The sequence below is a fragment of the Marmota marmota genome, unplaced genomic scaffold (genome assembly GCF_001458135.2).
Source record: "Marmota marmota marmota unplaced genomic scaffold, marMar, whole genome shotgun sequence".
NCBI classification, from domain to species: domain Eukaryota; kingdom Metazoa; phylum Chordata; class Mammalia; order Rodentia; family Sciuridae; genus Marmota; species Marmota marmota.
The window spans coordinates 17896963-17919616 of NW_025999960.1; the positions used below are offsets into that span (position 1 = coordinate 17896963).

Genomic DNA, 22654 nt, shown 5'->3' on the forward strand with positions numbered 1-22654 from the left:
AGAGAGAGAGAGAGAGAGAGAGAGAGAGAGAGAGAGAGAGAGGGAGGGAGAGATATGTTGGGGGTTGAACCCAGGGCCTGGTGCTCACTAATCAAACTACACCCTAGACCCATCAGCACAAATTTCTTAAGATTAAGCAAGGTACTTTTTCCACATGTAAGAAAATTAACAATAATTTCAAACACCACTTATTATCCACCCCATATTCAATTTTTCCTAATTGTTCCTAGGTGTGTGTGTGTGTGTGTGTGTGTGTATGTGTGTGTGTGTGTGTGTGTGTTACATGGAATTGAACCCAGGAGTGCTCTGAGCTAACCCTCAGCCCCTTTTATTTGATTTGTTTATTTTTTTGTGATGCCCAGAGCATCATTCATGTCATGCAAGCACTCAACCACTGAGCTACCTCCCCAGTCCTAATTTTCTATTTTGAGACAGGGTCTTGCTAAGTTGCTGAGGCTGACCCTGAACTTGCAATCCTCCTTTAGCCTTCTGAGTCACTGGTGACTCAGAGTGTGCCACCATCTCAGGCTGCCCTAGATTTTTTAAAAATAGATTTTATGTGATTTATCTGTGGCTTTCTCCCTTGTGTTTTCTATAAATTGGAAGTTGGATCTACAACTGGTTTGCTGATATGGTAGGTAATAGATACAAGTGGCTATTTAAATTTGCATCAGTTAAAATTAAGTAGATAGAAAATCAAGTTCTTCTGTTGCACTCTGTGTATTTAAGTCCTCAATTACACCACTAGTGCCTACTTCATTGGTAGCACAGGTGGAGAACATTTTCACCATCCCATAATTTTGTTTTGGACAATATTGGGCTGGGTTCTTGATTAGTTTTAAATTAAACATTTTATAAAATATGCTATATCAGGGGCTGGGGTTGTGGCTCAGTGGCAGAGTGCTTGCCTAGCACACGTGAGGCACTGGGTTCGATCCCCAGCACCACATTAAAAAAAAGTAAACAAAATAAAGGTATAAAAATATTTTTAAAAAGATGCTATATCATATTATATCAGCCCAGGAAGCATAAAATGTCAGATTGGTGATGCTAATTGGATGACTTGAATATGTTTTTTGTCTTTACAGTTGGAAAGGACTCTGTAGGGAAACATACATCCTATTATGATAAAAGGGTATTTTATTGTTTATGTACTATATGATCATCATTATATGACCTAAGTGATCTCTAATTCACACATCAACAAAATGAAGGGTGTACCATTACCTCCATTTTGCAGATGAGGAAACCGAGGTGCAAAGGGGTTAAATGACTTGACCATAGCCTCATGGCTGGCTAGAGCCAGGAGATATGGGTGCTTTCTCACCTGCAAGCAATGACATCCCTTGTTTTTCCTACTCCCTATAAATAAAGTTGTTTAGGAGGGGATATCTCTAGATTTATGGTGGGGAGAATCAGGAAGATGGGCAGAATCAGAGGGGATTGAACAAGGAGGGCATGAAGGGAGGGGGACAGGGAAAGAAAAGGAAAGACAGTGGATGAATCTGACATAACTTTCCTGGTAAATCTATGAATATAGCACAGTGAATCCCACCAGTGTAAATATCTGCAAGACTGGAGTTCTAATAAGAATAAGGTATTCCTTGCTTGTATAACTATATCAAAATGGGTTCTATGTCATGTATATCCAAAAGGAACCAATAAAGTTAAAAAAAAAAAGAACTAGGAGTGGATGAGGGGTGTGAGTGGCAGGGGGCACCCTGGTGCTGTTTGAAGGCTGGACAGGAAGGAGTTGGGTTGGCTGTGCAGGGCAGGCAGGGGATGGACACCATCACTTTTAGCTACTGGGATACCTCTGGGATTTCTAGACCTGTAATAGATTGCACTATGTCGTATTTACCCATGAACCACCCATACTGAACAGGTCTAGAAAAACTACTGCATAAAATACAGAGGCATGCATTAAACTGAAGAGAACAGGGTTGTGAAATGACTTGACTCATGGTCCTGAGGGGCCAAGGCAGGCAGAGGTGCCATAGGGAAGGGGCAAGGGGGTGGCTGGTGGGAAAGAGCAGGAAGGGGAAAATCAGGGCAGGGTTCAGTGTGTCTGTGCACAATATTCAGAGGGGGCCTGTGACATGATAGATATGGGGTCACAGACTCTGTGGGTCACCTGATCATCTAGAGGAGGATGTGGCAGTTGCTGTTACCTTATGTGTTCAGTTGCAGCTGGGCCAATACTTCTGAAGCTCTTTGTACCCTCATCTGCAATTCTGGGCAATGCCCACCATCAGACAGCAGTGTCTCCCCAAACCAGCTGGCTGGGTGTCCTGAGGATGCTGAGTCAAGGTGCATCTCACACACTCGACTTTTTCTGCCATGTAACTCGTTATAAAAATGCCATGCATAAGCACAAGCTAATTACTAATGACTGGCCGTGGCTAAGCAATTTTTCAAGACGCAAGAAACAATTTCAAACGAGATATGAAGAAACTCAGATGTGACACCACTTCATAAAACTTCACAAATTATTGATTGCTGCTCATTTTTGAAGACATAAAATTTCCATTAAACCTGTTTTCTTCAAGTGGAAAAACTCGTGGTGGTGGTGGTGGGAGGGTTAGAGACTCACCATTCTTATCTCTGGCAGTGTATAGGTATTTTATAAAAGTTAAAATTATTCTTATAAAATTTAATTTTATGAAATCATTTTTGTGAAATATGTCAACACACAGGAGACTGTAGAGGTGTGTACCTGCCCCTATAGGAAGAAACCACATACAGGAATCTTAGCAGCCTCCTATGTAGTATACCCCATTCTTTTTGTATTTTCCCCCTTCCTGGCTAGGGTGACCCCTCACCTGGACTTTGTGTTTAATTATCCCTTGTTTTCCTTTATAGTTTTAGAATCAATGTAAGCATCCCTCAATGATGTATTATTTTGTTTCCCAGTTTTTGAACTTCACATCAATGGAGTCATGCTGCAGTCTTCTTTCAATTCTGGTTTCTTTTGTTCAGGGTTGCTTCCTGCGGCTGCAGGGCTCGGCTTTCTCCATGGAGTGCTTATTGTACGAATAGAACAGAGTTATTCACCTTTCTACCCCCATATGCTCATGGGTGTTTCCCGAGTTCTGTATGGTGAGCAGAGTTGGCACCAACAATCTTTTCTGTGTCTTCTGGTGCATCTGTGCGAGAGGTTTTCTGGAGTGCATTTTTTAAAAAATTGTGGAAGTAGTATATCTTCAGAGTAGAATGCTATTTTATGAATGTTCTTCCAAACTTAAAAAATAACAACCTAAACCAGGCACAGTGGTGCACACTTGTAATCCCAGTAGCTCAGGCTGAGGCAGGAGAATTCCAAGCCAGCCTCAGCAATTTAGTGAGGCCCTAAGCAACTCAGTGAGACCCTGTCTCTAAATAAAATATTAAAAAGGGCTGGGGAATGTGGCTCAGTAGTACCTCTGGGTTCAATCCTCAGTACCAAAATCATCATCATCATCCTAGATGTTTATCATTCTCCATACTAGATATGTTTCTGAGAACCCAATGTGTTTTGACTTACATGATTTTTACTGATGACCCCCTGAGACCTGTGTTCTTAGACACTGAGGCCTGGGGAGGTTGAAAAATTGCTCAGGTTGTGAGTTTGAGACAGAACTGACACAGCCTGGTGCTGTGGACCCCTGTAGAAGGGATGAGTTTGTCCTATTGTGCCTCTATCTGACCGCCGCCTGCCATCAATAATTGTAGCACCCATTTGGTGGTGTTTGTGTGTAACACACAAGCACATACTCAGTCATCTCTTCTCCTGTGCCGTCTCCAAGGCCCTGCAGGGTGCCACTGGGACTCAGGACTAGAGGGTGGAGGAGAACTCACCCTTGTCCTTGATGAGCTTTCAGTTAGGGAAAAAAAAAAAAAAGCTGGATGTGGGCCCAGACCCTGGACAGAAGTGCAAAGACTGCATCACATCAATGTGTACAAAAGTTTTGTTTATGTTCCAAGGGCTTGGCACATAGTAGGTATTCAGTAAATATTTGTTGAATGATTAAAATGTACTAGCTACATATTAAGTGCTGAGTAATGGAGCCATCAAAGTTTGGTGGCCAATTTTATCAAGCTTTGTGGTCAGATGGGGTGGGGACCAAATGAAGCAGAGCAGAGGGTGCCCATTCCTGGGAGTGGGGATGGGGAGGGGTGATGTTCCTTGCTGGGACTTGAGTGAAGGGAGCAGGGATGTGTCCTTGGACAAAGTGAGCCAGCTGACGGAGGCAAGGATCCTGAAGGCCTTGGGCAGAGTGGAGATGGGGTGTATGCTGGGGGAGGGAAAGAGAGGCATGGAGGGGAGAGAGGATTTCTAGGGAAAATGGAGGGGAGATGCTTAGACTTAGACTGTTACTCTAAAGGGTCACTTGGAAAAAAAACAAAGGATGCCTGTGGCGGGGAGTGGTTGGGGAGAATGGGAGGGAGAGAGATGATTGGGGGACCGCGGAGGAAAAATGGGAGAAGATCCAGGGGATAATGGAAGAAAGGGGGACACTCCAGGGATGGAAAAGCAAGGGAGGAGGAGGAGGGAAGGGGCCCAGCACGGAGGGCAAGATCCAGACCTACTGGAGTGGTGGGCAACCTGAGCTCCAGATTTATAGCAGTGAGCTCTGCAGGGCCGGGGCAAGGGCTGGGGTAGGCGCGGGGCCTAGTTGGTGGGAGGGCTCTCGGAGGCAGAGCTCAGTGTCCAGCCCCACCCAGGCTTCCTACAAGGGCCTTTGCTCCTTATCCAATGGGACTCCCCTCTGGTGAATTCTGATGGATAACTGGCCAGTGTGGTGGGCTCTCCTGGCTGAGGAGGCAGGGTTCTACCTTGAATGTCTCCCCAGTTCACTAACCCACTGCCTGCATAGTGGCTAGACTTGAGGTGAACCCCCCAGCGACAGCTTGGTAGCTCTGCTGTTCTGTAAACAGCCACTCTGCTACCCCCTCAGTGTCCCTCACTGGAACTTGGCCTGCCCACAGACAGCCAAGACTGCAAGGTTAGAGAGGACACAGCCCCCTGGACACCAGCAAGCCTGGCAGGCAAATGTTTTGGTATCCTCCAGATGTACGGCCCACAGGCTGCCTCGCAGCAGGCAGTCTCAGAACAGTCTCAAGGATGACACTGGCCCTGCTTCACAGCTCTCTGCCTCCTCTGTCACAGTACCTCTCGGCCCCCTCCACTCCCGCAACGGCCTGCAGGCTCCCCTTCCATCCACCCCTGGCCGGGTCTCGCCTGCTCCCAGTCTCTGAAGTATGCCGGTGCATGCCCTTTTGCCAACACTGTCTTGACTGCCTCCTTACCAAGGCCTGTCCTCACTCTTCCCCGGGAGCCCTCCCTGCTGTTCCAGTCAGACCAGCTGCATTTTACACTGTCCCTGAATGGACACAGGCAGAGTCGTTGAGTTCCTTAACATCTGGTGGAACATCTGAAAGCAGCCCTCTCCAGACATTTGGCCTTTGTTGTGAATGTGGGTCTGTCTTCCCTGTCAGACCCAGAGCATCTCCCTCCTTCCCTTACTGCCTCCTTCCCCCCCCCAAATTAAGAGAGGATCCAGCCTATCATATCATATGATAGCCCCCATATCATATCAGACACCGAGTCCCTGAATGCCCTAGCTGGAAGGTGACATCCGGTCTTAGCAATCCTCCATTTTGGGGAATCCACCTCACAACAGGCTGCACCAGAAAGGCTGGACTTACGGGAGCTCTGAACAAGGACTTCCTAATGATAAAATTCTCCACTTTACTCATTTTTTTTTTCCAGGCACAAAGTCCACTTGGGCTGAAGGAAGGGACTGATGTCCAGATAGCAAGGTTTTTTTGTTTGACATATCTTCTTCAACAAGATGGCCAGCCCGGCAGGGATGTTTTCTTTGATAGAAAGTTTCCCTAAGTACAAACTCTTTTTGGAGCTTCTCGGAAGTTCTTCCTCAACTCCAACTTCCATTTGTCCAGCTGCAGTGGGAGTTGACCTTCTCCTGCTCTCCTTGGCGTTTCATTACACTTGGATGGATTATCAAGGGCACCTACTACTCTCAGCCCCCTGGTATCCCCTGGCTACCCACAGATCAGGAGGTTTGGGGGTCAAGATGAGTGAGCATGACATTTTTGATTCATGACTGAGGTTTGCTGATAGTCAGTTAAGGTCACATAATAAATACAATCTATGAATTATTCACCAATTACTGGATTTTCAGATTAACCAAACTTCTTTTCGACTAGTGTGGTTGTCCAGGGATGAATGACATTTTTTTCTTGGTTAGGGTGATAAATTCTCAAAGGGCCTCACTGAGGCATTCAGTCTGGACTGGGGATTGGAGGAGGGGCATTTGGGCTCTTTCCCAGGATATGGGAAATGAATACAGTAAAAGGTTTCAGTTTTTTCTGCCCCTTGGACAGGCCCAAGTGGTAGAATGACAGTAGATAATATTCACTGAATACTTTCTTTGTGCCAGGTGTCCTGTTAAGCATCGCCCATACATTACTGCATTCAGTCCTCTTACTAGTACTTAAAAACAGGCATCATTGATGTTAACTGACCATAGATGGCTTAGGAATGTGGGTGGGTGAATCCATCAAACATGCCAACATGGCCGCAGCAGCAGCAGCAGCAGCAACAAAAACAAAAATGATTGCACACTTGGAGTACGTTTGGCTCAGTTCTAAGAGCTCTGCACAGATGGATTCCTTTCATCCCCACAACAACTTTATGAGGTGGGCACTATTATTATCCTCATTTACACAGTGACTGAGTGTACACACACACACACACACACACACACACACACACACACAATTGAAACCCAGAGACTATGGAACAAGAGTTACACAGGAAGCAATATAAAGCACTTTGATATTGTTCTATTCTATTTTATTTGATGTTGTTTCATCTAGTTCATTAAAATAAAAAATTTAGTTCATTAAAATAAAATTCTGGTTGCTCTCATTGGTGGGTCACAACATGAACTCTACATAAATAAATAAATAAGACAAACAAAACACTGCCCCAGAGCCAATTGCATCTTTTTCATACCTTTATTTAATTTATTTATTTTTATGTGGTGCTGAGGATCGAACCCAGTGTCTCACATGTGTTAGGCAAGTGCTCTATCACTGAGCTACACCCCAGCCCCACAAATTGCCTCTTAAACAAAAAAACCCATATGCATAGTGCTCTGAAGAAAAAGAAAATTGTGCAGTATGTACACATCTCTGTAAATGTCCAGTGCATGGCAAAGCCTTAACCCACTTCCCAGAAGAGTGAAGTGACTTACTCCTTGTCCTGCCCCCAGGGCTAGTCAGGAAAGTGCCTTGGCCCCTACTCAGTCATTGGAAGTTCAGGTCCACACTGGATGGGCAGCAATTTGGATCTCTTCTGACACCTGTCAAGGTTAATGACAAACTGCTGTGCATGGAGGGGCATTCAGGAGGGCAGAACATGGAAAGTAGCAGGATTCAGGGAGTGAGGTGGGGGCTGGACCAGATAGCTCTATGGGGTTTAGTATTCTGAGCCAATGGTATGCAATGGTATGTAGAAGTAGGGCTCACCCAGACCTTGGAGGAAACACAGAGGCCTGCAGTGAAATGTAGATATTTGGTCATTGCTCGAAGCCTTGGTGGAAATAACTGGGTACTCCTGGGATCAGTGAGCCACTGTGTTCCCCCGAGACCTTGTGGAAGACCCCAAGGGAAGGCATGCCTCCTTATGGCATAGACTGGTCAGATGACCTAAGAGCCTGTACACACGTATGTTCCTGTGAGGATGAGCGAAGGTGCAGATGAGTACCTGAGGACAGGTGGAGGGAAGGCAGCCAGTGAGTGGAGAGACAGTGAGAGGGAGGGAAGTGAGAGGTGAGGGAAGGATGGAAGGAAGGGAGAGATGAGAGAGAGGGGGGAGAGAGAGGTTTTGATAGGTATAGGGAAGGATTTGGGAGCAGGTGTGAAGGCGTTGGGTTCCTGTGTGAGAGACTAAGTTAGATACTTTTGTAAATGTGGGGATTTTGGGGTGCAGAAAGGGACCATCTGGGTCAGGGAGACCATCAAGCACACCCCAGGTTCTACATCATCTGATGTGCTGGCCCAACCTTTCTGAGCCGGTCAGATCAGCACCATGGACAGCGGCACCGACCTCCCCCCCCCCCCCCNCTGGATGGGGAACTGGGCTCACATGAGAACAGGCACATATCCACACCAGCCCCTGGTTCCCACCATGGATCAGGATCAGGAAAGGGAGAAGTTGTCCTGTTCTCAGGGCCCACCTCTGCCTGACCTCTGGTGAGCTCCAGGGTCAGAGGCCCCTTCAAACAATCACCCCCATGCCAAGAGCTGGCTGACCCCTGATCCATCCTCTCCACCACCCCGAATGGCAGGTGCGCTTCCTGGAGCAGCAGAACAAGCTGCTGGAGACCAAGCTGCAGTTCTACCAGAACCGCAAGTGCTGCGAGAGCAACCTGGAGCCCCTGTTCGAGGGCTACATCGAGACCCTGAGGCGGGAGGCCGAGTGTGCGGAGGCTGACAGCGGGAGACTGGCCTCAGAGCTCAACCACGTGCGGGAGGTGCTGGAGGGCTACAAGAAGAAGTGAGTGGGGCCGCTCTGGTGTCCCTTCCCGCACAGACTGGCTTTGGGAGAGCCCTTGGCACAGATGATGAGAATGCCCAGGGAGGGTGTGTGGCCCAGCACAGACTGAGGGAGTGCAGGACCTGTTCATGGAGCTGTGACCGTCCACACCTGCCTGAGAGCAGCCCTGAGGCCTGGAGTGCTCTGCACCCACCTCAGCCTTCCATCCTTTGAGGCCACACTAGGTGGCCCCCTGCCTTGGTGCTCAGTTCTGAGTTCCTCTGGGTCTATGACACCTCACAGCAGAGCTAGGATTGACACCATGGCAGAGGGCGCTGGCTGCAGTACCCCAGAGGCCATAGTGTCCACTCCCAGAATGGGGTCAGGCCAGAGTCCTTCTCCACCTCCTGAGGGGACCTTAGTGCAGCCTTGGCACTGGGACTGGAAGGTCCCACAGGAGCCCTCTCCATCCCCAACTCAGAGTGGAGAGAGGATCCCAGACACCCCAACTCCAACCAGCAAGGACTTGGCAGGGCGGCTGGGGCCAGCGGTGTGGGCTTCCCTCCCCAGCCCCTGGCTGGCCTGTGGGGTGGGGTCTGTGGACACTGCCCTGCCCTCACCTCCCCTCTCTCCCATCTCAGGTATGAGGAGGAAGTTTCTCTGAGGGCCACAGCTGAGAATGAGTTTGTGGCTCTGAAGAAGGTGAGTCGCATGGCTGAGGGAAGCAGAGCCATGGGGGATTTCAGGGCAGACTCTTTTGGGGTCACCATGGGGGCTCAACCTCAGGGTGGGTGCAGTGACCTCTCCACATCAGGATGGGCAGTTGCTAGAGAGGCAGACCATCAAATGGCACACCTAGGGCTGTGACAAGGGAAATGACCCCTCGCACCCGCCCTGGGGCGAGGGGGTGGCTGTGTTGACCTCTGGGTGCCTAGGAGGTCTGTGGCTGGGGTCCCCTGGAGTCCAGGAGTTTAGTCTGCCTGTTGGGGGTGGTGTGGTCTGTTGGCATGCTGAAAGTATGATGACAAAAGCAAAGATCTGACCCCAGAGTCTAGGGATGATGCAGTAGGACCGGGAGTGGTCAGGGGGCTACTTGGGAGACTGCTGGGGGTTAGGGAAGGACCAGGTGGCAGAACTGAGGGGTCCCCTGGGCAAGCTTCCTACAGGAGAGGTAAAAAGGAGAGGTGGGAGGGGTCCTGCCAGGCAGGTGGGCCATGTCCAAGGCACCAAAGGTTTGTTGTCACAGTTGAGGAAGTTGCTGGGTGCATCTGGGGAGAGTCAGAAGGCAGGAGATGGCTTGGTGGTAGAGACAGTAGGGATCCTTCTCCCCTGGTGTGAATGGAAGGGGTAAGAGGAGAGAGGAATTTGGAGGCACAGTCTTCAGGGACCCTCTGAGCTCAACCCCCCATCTTCCCAGGACGTGGACTGTGCCTACCTGCGCAAGTCAGACCTGGAGGCCAACGCAGAGGCGCTGACCCAGGAGATCGACTTCCTGAGGCGACTGTATGAGGAGGTGAGGGTCGCTAGGCCGAGCAGAGGGCTAGAGGGAGTGGGGAGGTAGACAGGGATTTGTGTCTGGGGCTCCAGGCTGGATTGTGTGATCAGGCAGAGTCTGGGGGCCAAGGGAGTCTGAGAAGTTGGGCACTGGTGTGCTGGGTTGAGCTCTGGTCTCAAGGAGCCTCTGACATGTCCCCATGCTCCTCCTGCAGGAGATCCGCATTCTCCAGTCCCACATCTCTGACACCTCAGTCATCGTCAAGATGGACAACAGCCGAGACCTGAACATGGACAGCATCGTGGCTGAGATCAAGGCTCAGTATGATGACATTGCCAACCGCAGCCGCGCTGAGGCCGAGTCCTGGTACCGCAGCAAGGTGAGGGGCTCAGGACCCCTGCCTTGTGCATGGGGCAGTGGGAAGGGAACAAGGCCTCTTTTGCCTGGGGACTCTGATGCCCTGAGGTGGTGAGGGGAGGACAGACAGCTCTGAGGTTGGGGCCAGGGCAGGGCTGGCTGGCTGGTTGCACAGGCTCAGTGTGGCCCATGCTGAGCCTCAGAGCATGTCTGCCTCCCCCAGTGCGAGGAGATGAAGGCCACGGTGATCCGGCACGGGGAGACCCTGCGCCGCACCAGGGAGGAGATCAACGAGCTGAACCGCATCATCCAGAGGCTCACGGCCGAGATTGAGAATGCCAAGTGCCAGGTATGGCTCACTGTGCCCAACAGCAGGGGGGCTGGGCCCTGCCCAGTGCCACACAGCCAGGCTGTGCCCTATGTGGGCCTCACCACTCATTCTGCAGCCCATCTGCCTGACCAGGTCCCCAGCGTGGTCAATCTGGGTGGTCCAGGTAAACAAGGCAAGAGGGCCTGTTTCTGGGCTGTTTCCAGCTGTGAGGAGACCCTGGGCACATCCAGGCAATGACATATACACACACTCAGGGACCATAACCTCCCCTGTTCTCCTCTGGGTCTCTAGAACAACAAGCTGGAGACCGCAGTGACCCAGTCTGAGCAGCAGGGTGAGGCGGCCCTGAGCGACGCCCGCTGCAAGCTGGCTGAGCTGGAGGGCGCCCTGCAGAAGGCCAAGCAGGACATGGCCTGCCTGCTCAAGGAGTACCAGGAGGTGATGAACTCCAAGCTGGGCCTGGACATCGAGATCGCCACCTACAGGCGCCTGCTGGAGGGCGAGGAGCAGAGGTGGGTCCCATAACTCTTTACTCCCCCAATCATGCTTGGGCTCTCAGCATGCCATGTCCCTCACACTCCCAGCACCTCTCCACCTCCGTTACCACACCTCACCAACCTGCAGCTGGACAGGAAACCTGTGTAAGTCCTTTGAGTCTGATCTAGCCCCATCTGAATGTCATGCTTACCTAGGCTGTGATATGGGATTGACGACTTTTATATATCTGAATTCAGAGTTGTGTATATGTAGGGTTATGTCTGTTCCTGAGAGTCTAACTTAACCTCGGGTCATCTTCCTTGAATGGCACTCCCTCTTTCCCAGTCCTGGTTTTTGTGTCATTCAGGATTACGGCTCTTACCTAGCTTGGTCCTGCCTAATTCTTGCCCTAGCCCTGGGAATTCTGATTTATTTCCTAAAGCCTGCTTCAGCAGGAAATCCCTTCAAACTTTGCTTACCTACTGTAATCATAATAAAATACTCCAAAATGGTCTTCCATTATAGCCTGGGGCTGAGGTAGACCAAGAGCAGGATCTGTCCCTTGTGGCAAGTTTGACTTACTCTCAGGAGTTTTGTTTTTGGCCTGCCCTGGAGGTGGGGATGGAGGTAGGGGAAAAGATCCTTTGGTCATTCAGACTGCCCATGGCTAGAAGACAGCTCTACAGCTCCAGCCTCTTAAGGAGAGACTCTCAGAACTAGAGCTTAATCTTTTCCTTTGAGTTTTGTCCCATAATTGTTTATTTGGGTGGGAGGTTGTCTGTCCCCCCTCAAATACATTTACAAAAATCAGAACCTAGAAACTGCTGCAGGGAAGAGTTCTTAAGTGCTCACTGAGTGCTGGGTACTAAGCTTTGCATGTATGGGAGTCGATTTTCCTGATGAGGAAACCTAGGCCCAGAAAGGTTAAAACTCACAATGCATAGTTAATAAGCAGCGGGCAGCGGACTGCAGGTGCTTGCAGGCCGACTCCAGCACCCACGTGGTGACGGGGATCTGGGGCTCCCCTTGCTGGTTTCTTACTCCTTTCCCCTGGCAAGTCCCCAAAGGGAGGCCCACGAATCACACCTTGCACCTGGTTGCTGATTGCGGAGCCTTTCCTGCGGTACTGACCTGTCAACTTTTCATCTCCCAACAGGCTGTGTGAGGGCGTTGGCGCCGTGAACGTATGTAAGTAGTCCGAGCCCTCCCCTTTCTCCAGCTAGGGAGGCCCGAACCTTTGGGGAGGGGGCATCGCGCTCGCTGCAAAGCCACCTGGCTGGAGCTGTGCCTGACGCGTGACTCCCTGTTCTCCCCCATGCAGGCGTCAGCAGCTCCCGCGGTGGCGTCGCCTGTGGCGATCTCTGTGTCTCCGGTACTTCCCCTGCTGTCAACACCAGAGTTTGCAGCGCCCCCTGCAGCGGCAACGTGGTGGTGGGCACCCCCAACGCCTGCGCCCCCTGCGCCAGGGCCGGCGCCTGCAGCGGCGGCTGTAGGAAGTGCTAGGAGGCCACTTACAATGGAAGCTACAATCGAAGGCCACCGTCACCCTCTGCCCAGCCAGGACCTCGCGCAACCGGAACGCACCACCCACTGCCGGCCTCCCCGAGCCGGTTGGTTGTCTGATGTGTACACCCTACACTTAGTCCCCGCCTGCTCCCCTCTGGGCGCCCTGAGCCCCGGGAGGCAGGGGCGGCGCCTTGGTCTCTTTCTGTAACCTTTCCCAGTAGTTTGTTGTCCCAAGGATTCATCCTTTTCTTCCGCCTTTTGTTTTTTGCTGGATTCATTGGTCCTGCCTGACCCCCTTCTCCAGAGCTTGGAGGAACAGGGCCGGCCCCAGAATCTCCCTTTCTGCCCTTTGCAGGAGGTTGCTCAGGTGCTTTCACCTGGAAATGCAAATGGGAATGAACATTGTTGCTGGTTTTCCTGTAACTCTGTGAGGGACCTGGCCAAGGGAGGGAGGGAGAGTACCTCCTTCCTGGGCTGCCTGCAGAAACTTCTACAAAGCCAATGACTCAGCTGCCTTCCTGCACGTTTGTCTGTCTCATTCTGTGCCTCCAATAAACTAATTGTAGCGAATCAAACCTGCTGTCTTGGAAGTGACTGGGCCCTGCTACAATAGCTGGGACTTGCTGTGATTGATAGGTGTGGCTTGCTGTGCCTAATAGGTAGGCCCTGCTGTGATGGATAGGTGGAACTTGCTGGGATTAATAGGTGGGCCCTGCTATGATAGGTGGGCCTTGCTGTGATTGATAGGTGGACCCTGCCACAGATTTCCTCAGAACTTCACCATCCACTTAGGTATTTTCAGTAGGTGAACATGATTGCAGAAGGTGCTGTCCAGCTAGTCTTGAGCAAGCAAACTGGGCACTTGGGGAAAAACAAAGACTCAAGGGGACTGTGGGTTTCTCTAATCCAGGGTTGCTTGCAGCAGCACTACTGACATTGCAAGCTGCGTAATTCTGTTGGGGGTGGGGTCGTGGTGCCCTGTTCACTTTGTGGTCCTGCTGGCTTCTAGAACTAGACGCTGGCAGTGTTCCCCTGTTCCCTATTCTGACAACCAAATATGTCTCAAGATATGGCCAAATATGTCCTAGAGGTTCTCAACTATGGCAATACTGTCCCCTTACCCAAGGGCATTCCTTGGGGGATGTGTGTGAGTGAAGGAGAGAGTGGAAGGGAAGTCGTGAGAGCCATGGGCGGTGGTGGGGGTGGGGGGATAGCCAGAGCTCTGGGATGGAAGTCAGGAGAACTGAGCTGCTAATTCAGAATTCTGATGGCCATCTGTGACAAGGGTCACTTGGGCAAATGGCTTCCACTCTGATCTTCCTTCTGTTTCCTGACTGGAGAGTGACAGAGGGTGGACAGTATTCCTGAGTTCCCTCTCAGCTCTTTGAGTGAGACAAGGTGTTTGAAAGGGCTTGGTTCATACAGACCTGGTTTGAACACCGGTCCAGCCACCTGCTAGTTCTGTGATTGTGGTCATGTCTGTCATCCTCGCTGGGCTTAAGCTTCTTTGTGGATATGATGCCTAGGGGGCTGGAGGGAAGAGTTTCAGACATCTAACCACACAACAAATCATGCAGATGGAGAGGTGTGGCATGATACTTTATCATTTCTCATGGCTCTGTCGGTGTGCTGTGTGCTTCTCCTTCGTGTGATGTTGTTTGGGGTGCTAGGATGGCTGGAAGGACAAAAATGGCCTCACCCATAGGACTAGATTTGGTTCTGGTCACCAGCTTGGAGCTCAAGTGATGCTTTTGGGCCAAGATGTAGCTGTCAGGATCTAATCAAAGGATAATAATTGAATAGAGAAAGTTAATATAAAGAGTTATATTAGAGGACTGGAAGCCCTGAGTTTGATCCCCTGAGTTTGATCCACTGGAAAAAAACAGAACAGAGCTGGGGTTGTTGCTCAGTGGTAGAGCGCTCGCCTAGCATGCACGAGACACTGGGTTAGATCCTCAGCACCACATAAATGTAAAATAAAGATATTGTGTCCACCTAAAGCTAAAAAATAAGTATTAAAAAAACCCCGGAGAACCAAACATATAGGAACTATAAACATAAGGAACAGCTTCTATCCCTAGGCCTTTTTTCAAGGATTAATTGGTAATTTCCCCACACTCTAGCTAGACTTGTCTTCCTGAGGACACTCAGGCTCAGCCTGATGCCAACTCCCAGAGCCAATGCCACAGGCTTTAGGTTTTGTTATAGCAGAACCCCACGACCAGGTACCAACTTTTCTTCCACTTAGCTATTGCAACATAACAAAATAGCCCCAAGCTTGGTGGCTTAAGACAACAATATTTTTCATGATTGTGTAGGTTGATGGGTGATTTGTTGGCTTTCTATGATTGGCTAGGGCTCTGGGATGGTTTGAAGGTCCAAAATAGCTTCACTCTTATGGTTGGCATTTGGTGGTGTCCACTGGCCGAGAGTTCAGCTGGGGTGATAGCCAGGGGCCTCTGGGTTCCTCCAGGTACTACCACCTGTCATCAGTACTATAAAGAGGGTGGTTGCAAAAACATTCCTATGTGTGGTGTTGGAAAAGTTCACCATCACCAACATGTTTTCTATGAACTCAAGCTTGTGCCACTTTAGGACAGTTCTGGTTACCTCCATTTCAGCATTACTCTAAAAACCTTCTTACAATACTGTCTATTGGCACCCTCTGAGCACTCTATAGAGGGGGATGAAAACAAGAACCTCAATGCGCTATTTTAACATTCTTTCCATGATTGCAAGCTGGTACCACACTGGTCAAAACCCTTTCTTTCTTTTTCTTTTTTTTTGGTACCAGAGATTAAATCCAGGGGTGCTTAACCACTGAGACATATCCCTAGTTCTCTTTTGTATTTTATTTAGAGACAGGGTCTTGCTGAGTTACTTAGGGCCTCACTAAGTTGCTGAGGCTGGCTTTGAACTCATGATCCTCCTCCCTTAAAGCCTCCCAAGCCACTGGGATTATAGGAGTGTGTACCTGTGCCCCAGTGGTTAAAACCCTTTCAAATGCCAAAGAACAGAGAAACAAATTAAAAGATAAACAAACAAACAAACAAACAAATCAACAAAAAATGGCTCCTACAAGCTCTCTTACAATAGCACCTGTTGGAATCTTGTGAGCATTATAGAGAGAGTGGCAGAAAACCAGAATCTGAGCATGCAGTTGAAAGGTTCTCCATTACCAGTGCATTTTCTGTAAATGTAAATTGTGCTTCTAGGGGTGATCTGGTCACCCCATTTCATCCACTCTCTCTCTAATGCTCTGTAGAGCACAGAATCTCCCTTCCACCACATTCTGTTCCATTGGTCAAAGAATTCTCAGGGCCAGCCAGGATTCAAGAGGAGGAGAAATGAGTTTTATCTTTGCTATGAAGAGCAGCAGGGGCAGAGAGGGAAACTATTGTTGGGAGACCATTCCTAAAGACAGCCACCACAGGAGGATTAAATGAGACAAAATGGATACAAGTTTGGAGTATAGCGTGCCACTGAAGAATACTGGAAACTTGGCATTCATCGTTGTTGTTATTATTATTACTGAAATAGCATAACAGCGTCCTGAGCCTCTGAAGAAAGGGGGCAGAGAGAGGCAGTAGGAAAAGAGGGAAGACTGGAAGTCAAGAGGCTTGGATTCTCATCTTGGCTTTGCCACCAAGAGTAGTTGGTCAAGGCTGTTAGCACAAGAAGACTGGGCTGGATTCAAACTTCACTGATCAGCAAAAGCCTTTATTCGGGAATGGAGTCATGCCTCTGATGGACCCACTTTCCTGGTGGAAAATAAGCCACCGGCAAAATGGGGAGTTTACACTTACATAGGTTACACTGAGAGGTGACTTAATTAATGAGCATGTCAGTTTAGGCACTTAGGCATTTGGAATCTGTTTTGCTGGGCGAGATGGAGGGGGCCTGGGGCCAGTGGTCAGTATCTGAGATTTGTCTTTACTGGGCCAGTTGGAGGGTCTGGGGAAGGATTTGTTTAGGGAAGGATCAATGCTCTGGCTTCTTTCCAGAGACTGTCATTCCAGACTTGATGGATATCTCCTCCCTGGGGCCTGTCTTGTCCCTGGGAAAGAATGTATTGGGAAAGGATCAATGTATTGCCTTCTCCCTCATTCCTTCTTCCCCAGCCACACTATTTTGGGGTTTGTCATTTTCCAAACACAATAAAGGCCCTTCACTTTGGGGGCCTCAGCTAGTTCATCCATGTGGAGTGGGGGTTAGACCACCAGCCAGCCCCTTGGATGTGCAGGAGCCTCAGCTGGTGCGTGAGCAGGACAGGTGTGGAGGGACTGTTGCTCAGGAGTTGTCCCTACCACAGGCTTGCCAGCACAGAGGGCACTGATGGTCGGATGGCTCACAGTCATCAGGGAACTTTCAGAGAAGAGACAATTGGCTCTCTGTGAAGTTCAGAAGGCCTTGCTAATTGGCCGACACCTACCAAGTGCATGGGAAATACCATGGCTGATACCACGCAAGGTGACAGGCCAAGAAAGTGCCAGCAAGGAAGAGTCCTTGAGAAACGCCCTGGGAGGAAGGAGAGAACTTTTATGGGGTGAGCTGGAGCATTTTAAGCTTCTAGGGGGCTCTGGAGAGCAGCCCCCCAGCCTCCTCTGGCCTTGCTGAGCTCATCAGACTGCCTGGAGGGTTCCCGGCTCTTTGTCTAACTGACCTCTTCACATGCTGTTCCCGGTCTGCGGAGCTCGCCTCTCCCTTCTGGCTCATTCCTTACCCACATTAACCTTTTGCTGTAACACGGAAGCCTCAGGGATAGGGACAGCATCGCTGATCATTTTCCTCACTTCCGGGAACCCAAACCCGGGTAACCGCAGGTCTTGGTGTGTAGCGGGTCTCAGGCACTATTTGTTGATTCAGTGTGGACTCCTGATCTTCCTGTGGGCCTCAGAGTCAACACTGCTTCCTCTAGAAACCCACCCACTTTCCCAGGCTAATAATCCTCCAATGGTGCTCCTCTTTTTGTCCCCCAAACAAACTGGGGCTTGTGGCAGTGCCCTTCCTCTTGGTGGAGAGGAGGCGGGGCCCAGGACTCAGATCAGAGGCTCTAACAGATGGAGAGTTTGCAGCCATGGTCTTGCCTGGGCCCTCAGGCCTGCGGGTGGAAGGAAGGTGCATCACCTCCCACAGGAATGGGCCCCTCGGGCCCCTCAGGTGTGCTGTGATTACCCCGAGACTAGGACTCCTTAGGTCTCTGGGAAGGGAGTGGTAAAGCCCAGAGTGGAATCAGAGCCATTTCTCAAGGTCACACTCCAGAGGCCCTTGGAGAGAGAGCTTCTGGTCCCATCTGTCATTTGACTTGTGTCCAGGGTCTCTGAGTGAAGTGGCACCCGTTTCTCCACAGAAAAGCCCTCTTCACCATGGCTGATTTTAGGACTGTCAGCAAAAGAGTCTCTGCAAAAGAGTAAAATGTAGATAAACTTCCTATTTTCGTGTCGCCCTGTTTACTTGGCCACTGGCCGGGAAGATACCAGCACTCCAGGTGCTGGACACCCCTTACTAGTTTTTTACAAACATATCCAGTATAGTACTTTGTAGAACTCTGCAAACAAGGTCTCTGGCCTTGAGCTGGGCTTCCCAGAGATGTCTACATTTTTAAGATAAGTTACAAATGGGCTCCATGGTAACAGCAGGCAGAGGGAGGAAAGAAAGGGGAGAAGAAGCTCTCCCCTTCTCAGGTGTTGTCCTTGAAGGGTTAACCTGCCCAGAACAGTGAAAGAAAAAGCTGCTTTTATGTGAACTTCTGCAGACTGTGAACTTTTGAGCCCCTCCCCTTACACGCTGGGTATAAAACTCTGAAACTCCCTGAACTCGGGGTTCAGGGGGTTAATTAATTACAGCAAAAACTGTGCCGTCTGAACCTGGCTGCAGCCAAATAAAACTGTTTCCTCCTATCTTTGGTGCCTTGCCCCCTCTGTCCCTACAACATGAGGCAGAGCAGGGGAGAGAGGTGGGAGCAGGGGGACTGGGGAGCCGTGAGATTCTGAGTGGTCAGTCAGAACCAGGTAGGTAGGGCTGGCATGCTATGCTTGACAGTCTGGGTCACCCTGATGGCATTGGGGGTCCATGGAAAGGTCATGCTCACGCTCCCTGAAGGTCTCTCTGGCTGCTGTGGAGCAGGGGCTGGAAGGGAAGAAGAGAGGGCCTCCAGGCAAGATGGAGGTGGCCTGGGCCAGGATGGGGCAGCAGGAAGAGAGGGGAGAGCGGGTAAGAGAGGTGTATGGGAGGCAGGAAGGGAAGGCCCTTGGGAGCTAACTAGTTTTGAGGAAAAGGCATGAATAGATCTGGGTTCTGGTTCTGGCTGAGCTGTGGGGCCTACTGTGCTGATGGTCTGGGCAGGGGAGACGGGCAGGGGCTCTGTTGAGGGCAAGGGAAGAGGTGAGCTTGGAGGTCATGGGCTCCAAGTGTGTCTAGGAGTGCCAAGGGAGCTGTCCCGTGGGAACTGGGGCATGGCAGTCTGCAGCGGTGCAGGGAGGCAGTGGAGGATCCTCAGACCTCTGAGCTCAGCTGGAGGCATGATCAGGCAGGAGCTCAAGGCTGCCTAGGGACAGTGTGGGGGAGGTGAGAGGGCCCTGCAGTACGCGAGTGTTTAGGGGAGGTGGCATGGGACGGAGGAGAGCCAGTGAGCAGGGCTGGCTGGGAGGAGCTGAGGGTCTGGCCTGTCAAACAGAAAGTCCCAAGCTTAGGGGACTGGGAGGGGTTCAGGGAGCACAGGGAGCTTGGTGTGGAGCCTGGAGGGCCTTAGGGGGGGATAGTGAGTGAGAGAAGAACAGCAGGGGAGATGGGTGGGGAGCGGGGCAGGTGGAAGAAGGAGAAGGGGAAGAGGGCGGGGGAGGATGGGATGGGGTGATGAGGAGGAGGGCAATGTTCTCACCAGGGCTCTCCCAGACCTGTTCCTGGAGGGTGGGGTTAGGGGCCTCTCAGCTCTTCTTCCACAGAGTTCCAGAGCACAGGAGAGGTCAGGCAGAGGGGGCAGGGGATCCTCTTAGTGCTGAGGTTGAAATTCCTAGGTATGTGGGGACAGGGTGCTGGGCAGGCAGCTGGGGCCTAGGGACGGTGCCTCTTACCAGCTTGAGGGCTTTTGGGAGCTGAGGAGGGTGTGTGTGTGGAGGGCAGGATGGGGAATGTCAGGGTCAAGGATCTCATCTCCTCTTGTTTGATGAGCAGCATGGTGGGGAGGACAGTGACAATGGTGTGTGGCTTCCGGATAGATACAGGGTGGCTGTTGGCCCATCTGGTGGCTACTGCTGTGGGTGGGTATGGTGTTGTGGGGCAGAATGCAGGTGTGAGGGGAAGAAGTGGGGTGTGTGCCCAGGAGGGATGAGAACCAAACACACGTTTGCCACACACAAAGGTTTCCAGCAGACCAGTGGCCTCCTCTGCTTCCCTCAGGACAGCTGGAACCAAACCAGGCTGGCAGGTGTACTGTAGGTAGATGTACCAAGAACACCGCCTGGCCTGGGAGGGCAGGCCCCACAGGTGCCCAAGCTGAGGGCAGGCCACAATGACCGTGGTCCCCAGGCCTTATGGCTGGGCCAGGTGCTCACCAGATGGTGGGTATGGATTCCCTCTGAGAAAGTAAGCAAAACACAGAGGCAGGCCTCACAGTTTATTGGAAATAGGCGACCAGAGGGCAGAGAGGCGTGGGAAGCACTCGCACCCTGCTCCTTCCAGGGAGGGAAAGCTCTTCTCCCAGCAGGGGCTGGACCAGATAGGGGAGGGGTGATCCACTCCTGGCAGCAGGACAGGAGGGGCAGAGGAGTGGCGGTGGGCAGGAGCCGGGGTGCGTTCTCAGAACGCAAGGGGGGAGGCCACAGATGTGCTGCTGTTCTCAGTTGCAGGAGGAGCGGTGGCAGGTCCGGCAGGCTGGAGGGGCTTCCCTGGCTCTTCCGGACCACCTAACACCTGCCGGGGCCGCAGGGTGCGCACATCCCGGTGCTCACTGCCAGGTTCCCGCTACAGGGGGTGTTGCAGGCACTGCCTATCACCGGCCGGGAGCCGGACACGCAGAGGTCCCCGCACACGACCCCGCCCCTGGAGCTGCTGACACCTGTGGGAAGGACAGTAGGATCAGGAGGCCTGGCTGGTGGCCGCCCCAGCCAGCCATCTTTCTTTGGTCTAATATGTCTAGCCCTCCTGGGAAAGCCACATGAAGCCTTTAGTTCTAATTCTGAAGTTGTGGAGGAAACCCTAGCCTGGGAGCCAAGAGGTCTGGTTTCTGGTCCAGATCTGCTTTGAGCCTTGAGCAACTCCCTCCTTCTCTCTGGGCTCAGCTTTCTCACTTATACAAGGCAAGGATTACACTGAGTGACATCAGTTGGCCCTTCCTTCAGTGACATCTTCTTTCCCTCTTCAACCTCAGTTATGTGTGAGTTTCTTCCTGCAAGCTAACTTCAGTCTCTCCTGCTGCGTGACCAGTCTTGTCCCCTTTACTGGGGGGATTATTGCAAATGCTTTCCCCAGGGTCTCTGTATACCCCTAGTCAGGAGATCCTTGTTGTGGCTCAACCTAAAATTGTCCTTTTCGGGCTCAAGATACTTACAGACATTCACAGCTCCAATGCCTTCACACAGCCTGAATGGGGACAAGGTGGGGAGGGGAAGAGAAAAGAAACCAGAATAAGATTGAGATTCCCTTAGGTGCTGGAGTGGTGCAGCTTGGGGCTGTTTCTGATTTACATTTCTGTCTTCATGCAGTTTAGGAAAAGGTGTCTTTTGGGCACTTGCAGAAGTGCAGAGGCAGACTACTCAGCAAGCAGAGCGACGGCTGGATTTCAACTCTCATTTGCCCTCATCTGGCTGTCTTTGCACGGTGTATAGCCTGAACTACCATACCCAGTAGACTTGGATAGGCCAAGTTTTAGGAGTGGAAGGTCCTCTTGGGCACACAAGGTCATCACTAGAGTCTGGTTAGCAACTCTGCTGTGGGGCAAGAGATCTCCTAGAAACTAGGCAGGGTGTGGATCTTGGAAGATTGAGGATGGAAGTCTTGAGGATGTTCTGAACCGATATTCAGGAGCTTGAGGTTCTAATCCTAGCAGGGCCCTGGGTTACATGGGGGCTCTGGATATCACAGTGGCCCTGGCCTTGTCTGATGAGAAGGAACATGCCCAAGTTTCAGACCTGTGATATCTGGAATCTAATCAGTCAAGAGCACAGCTTGGGGCCAGTCCTCGGGATTATGACTGAGATACTAGGAATTAGAGGTGACAGGTCTACGCAAGTAGTTCTTGGGGCGGGTGGGGTGGACCCACCTCTGCTCCTCGCCCTCCAGCAGGCGCCTGTAGGTGGCGATCTCGATGTCCAGGCCCAGCTTGGAGTTCATCACCTCCTGGTACTCCTTGAGCAGGCAGGCCATGTCCTGCTTGGCCTTCTGCAGGGCGCCCTCCAGCTCAGCCAGCTTGCAGCGGGCGTCGCTCAGGGCCGCCTCACCCTGCTGCTCAGACTGGGTCACTGCGGTCTCCAGCTTGTTGTTCTAGAGACCCAGAGGAGAACAGGGGAGGTTATGGTCCCTGAGTGTGTGTATATGTCATTGCCTGGATGTACCCAGGGTCTCCTCACAGCTGGGAACAGCCCAGAAACAGGCCCTCTTGCCTTGTTCACCTGGACCACCCAGATTGACCACGCTGGGGACCTGGTCAGGCAGATGGGCTGCAGAATGAGTGGTGAGGCCCACATAGGGCACAGCCTGGCTGTGTGGCACTGGGCAGGGCCCAGCCCCCCTGCTGTTGGGCACAGAGAGCCATACCTGGCACTTGGCATTCTCAATCTCGGCCGTGAGCCTCTGGATGATGCGGTTCAGCTCGTTGATCTCCTCCCTGGTGCGGCGCAGGGTCTCCCCGTGCCGGATCACCGTGGCCTTCATCTCCTCGCACTGGGGGAGGCAGACATGCTCTGAGGCTCAGCATGGGGCACACTGAGCCTGTGTAACCAGCCAG

General features: G+C 51.4%; 2 protein-coding genes across 3 annotated transcripts in view; one reads left to right on the forward strand and one right to left on the reverse strand.

Annotated features, from left to right (window-relative positions):
• Positions 1–22654, reverse strand: part of LOC107148653 (keratin, type II cuticular Hb3) — a 31529-nt gene that overhangs the window by 4254 nt on the left and 4621 nt on the right. The window contains exons 6-9 of one of the 2 annotated variants that reach the window (XM_015493392.2): positions 22465–22590; positions 21971–22191; positions 21260–21291; positions 20312–20767 (exon numbers count right to left, since the gene is read on the reverse strand). In XM_015493392.2, the coding sequence (XP_015348878.1) occupies positions 20616–20767; positions 21260–21291; positions 21971–22191; positions 22465–22590 (531 nt within the window). In that variant the 3' untranslated portion in view covers positions 20312–20615. Of the gene's footprint in view, positions 1–20311; positions 20768–21259; positions 21292–21970; positions 22192–22464; positions 22591–22654 lie in introns of those variants that run through there. The other variant, XM_048802772.1, reaches the window with a different exon arrangement.
• Positions 8347–13281, forward strand: LOC107148744 (keratin, type II cuticular Hb6). The gene is made up of 8 exons (XM_048802774.1): positions 8347–8566; positions 9187–9247; positions 9963–10058; positions 10255–10419; positions 10621–10746; positions 11020–11240; positions 12362–12394; positions 12528–13281. Exons 4-8 carry the CDS (start codon positions 10306–10308, stop codon positions 12706–12708), a joined length of 675 nt encoding a protein of 224 aa, XP_048658731.1. The 5' UTR covers positions 8347–8566; positions 9187–9247; positions 9963–10058; positions 10255–10305; the 3' UTR covers positions 12709–13281.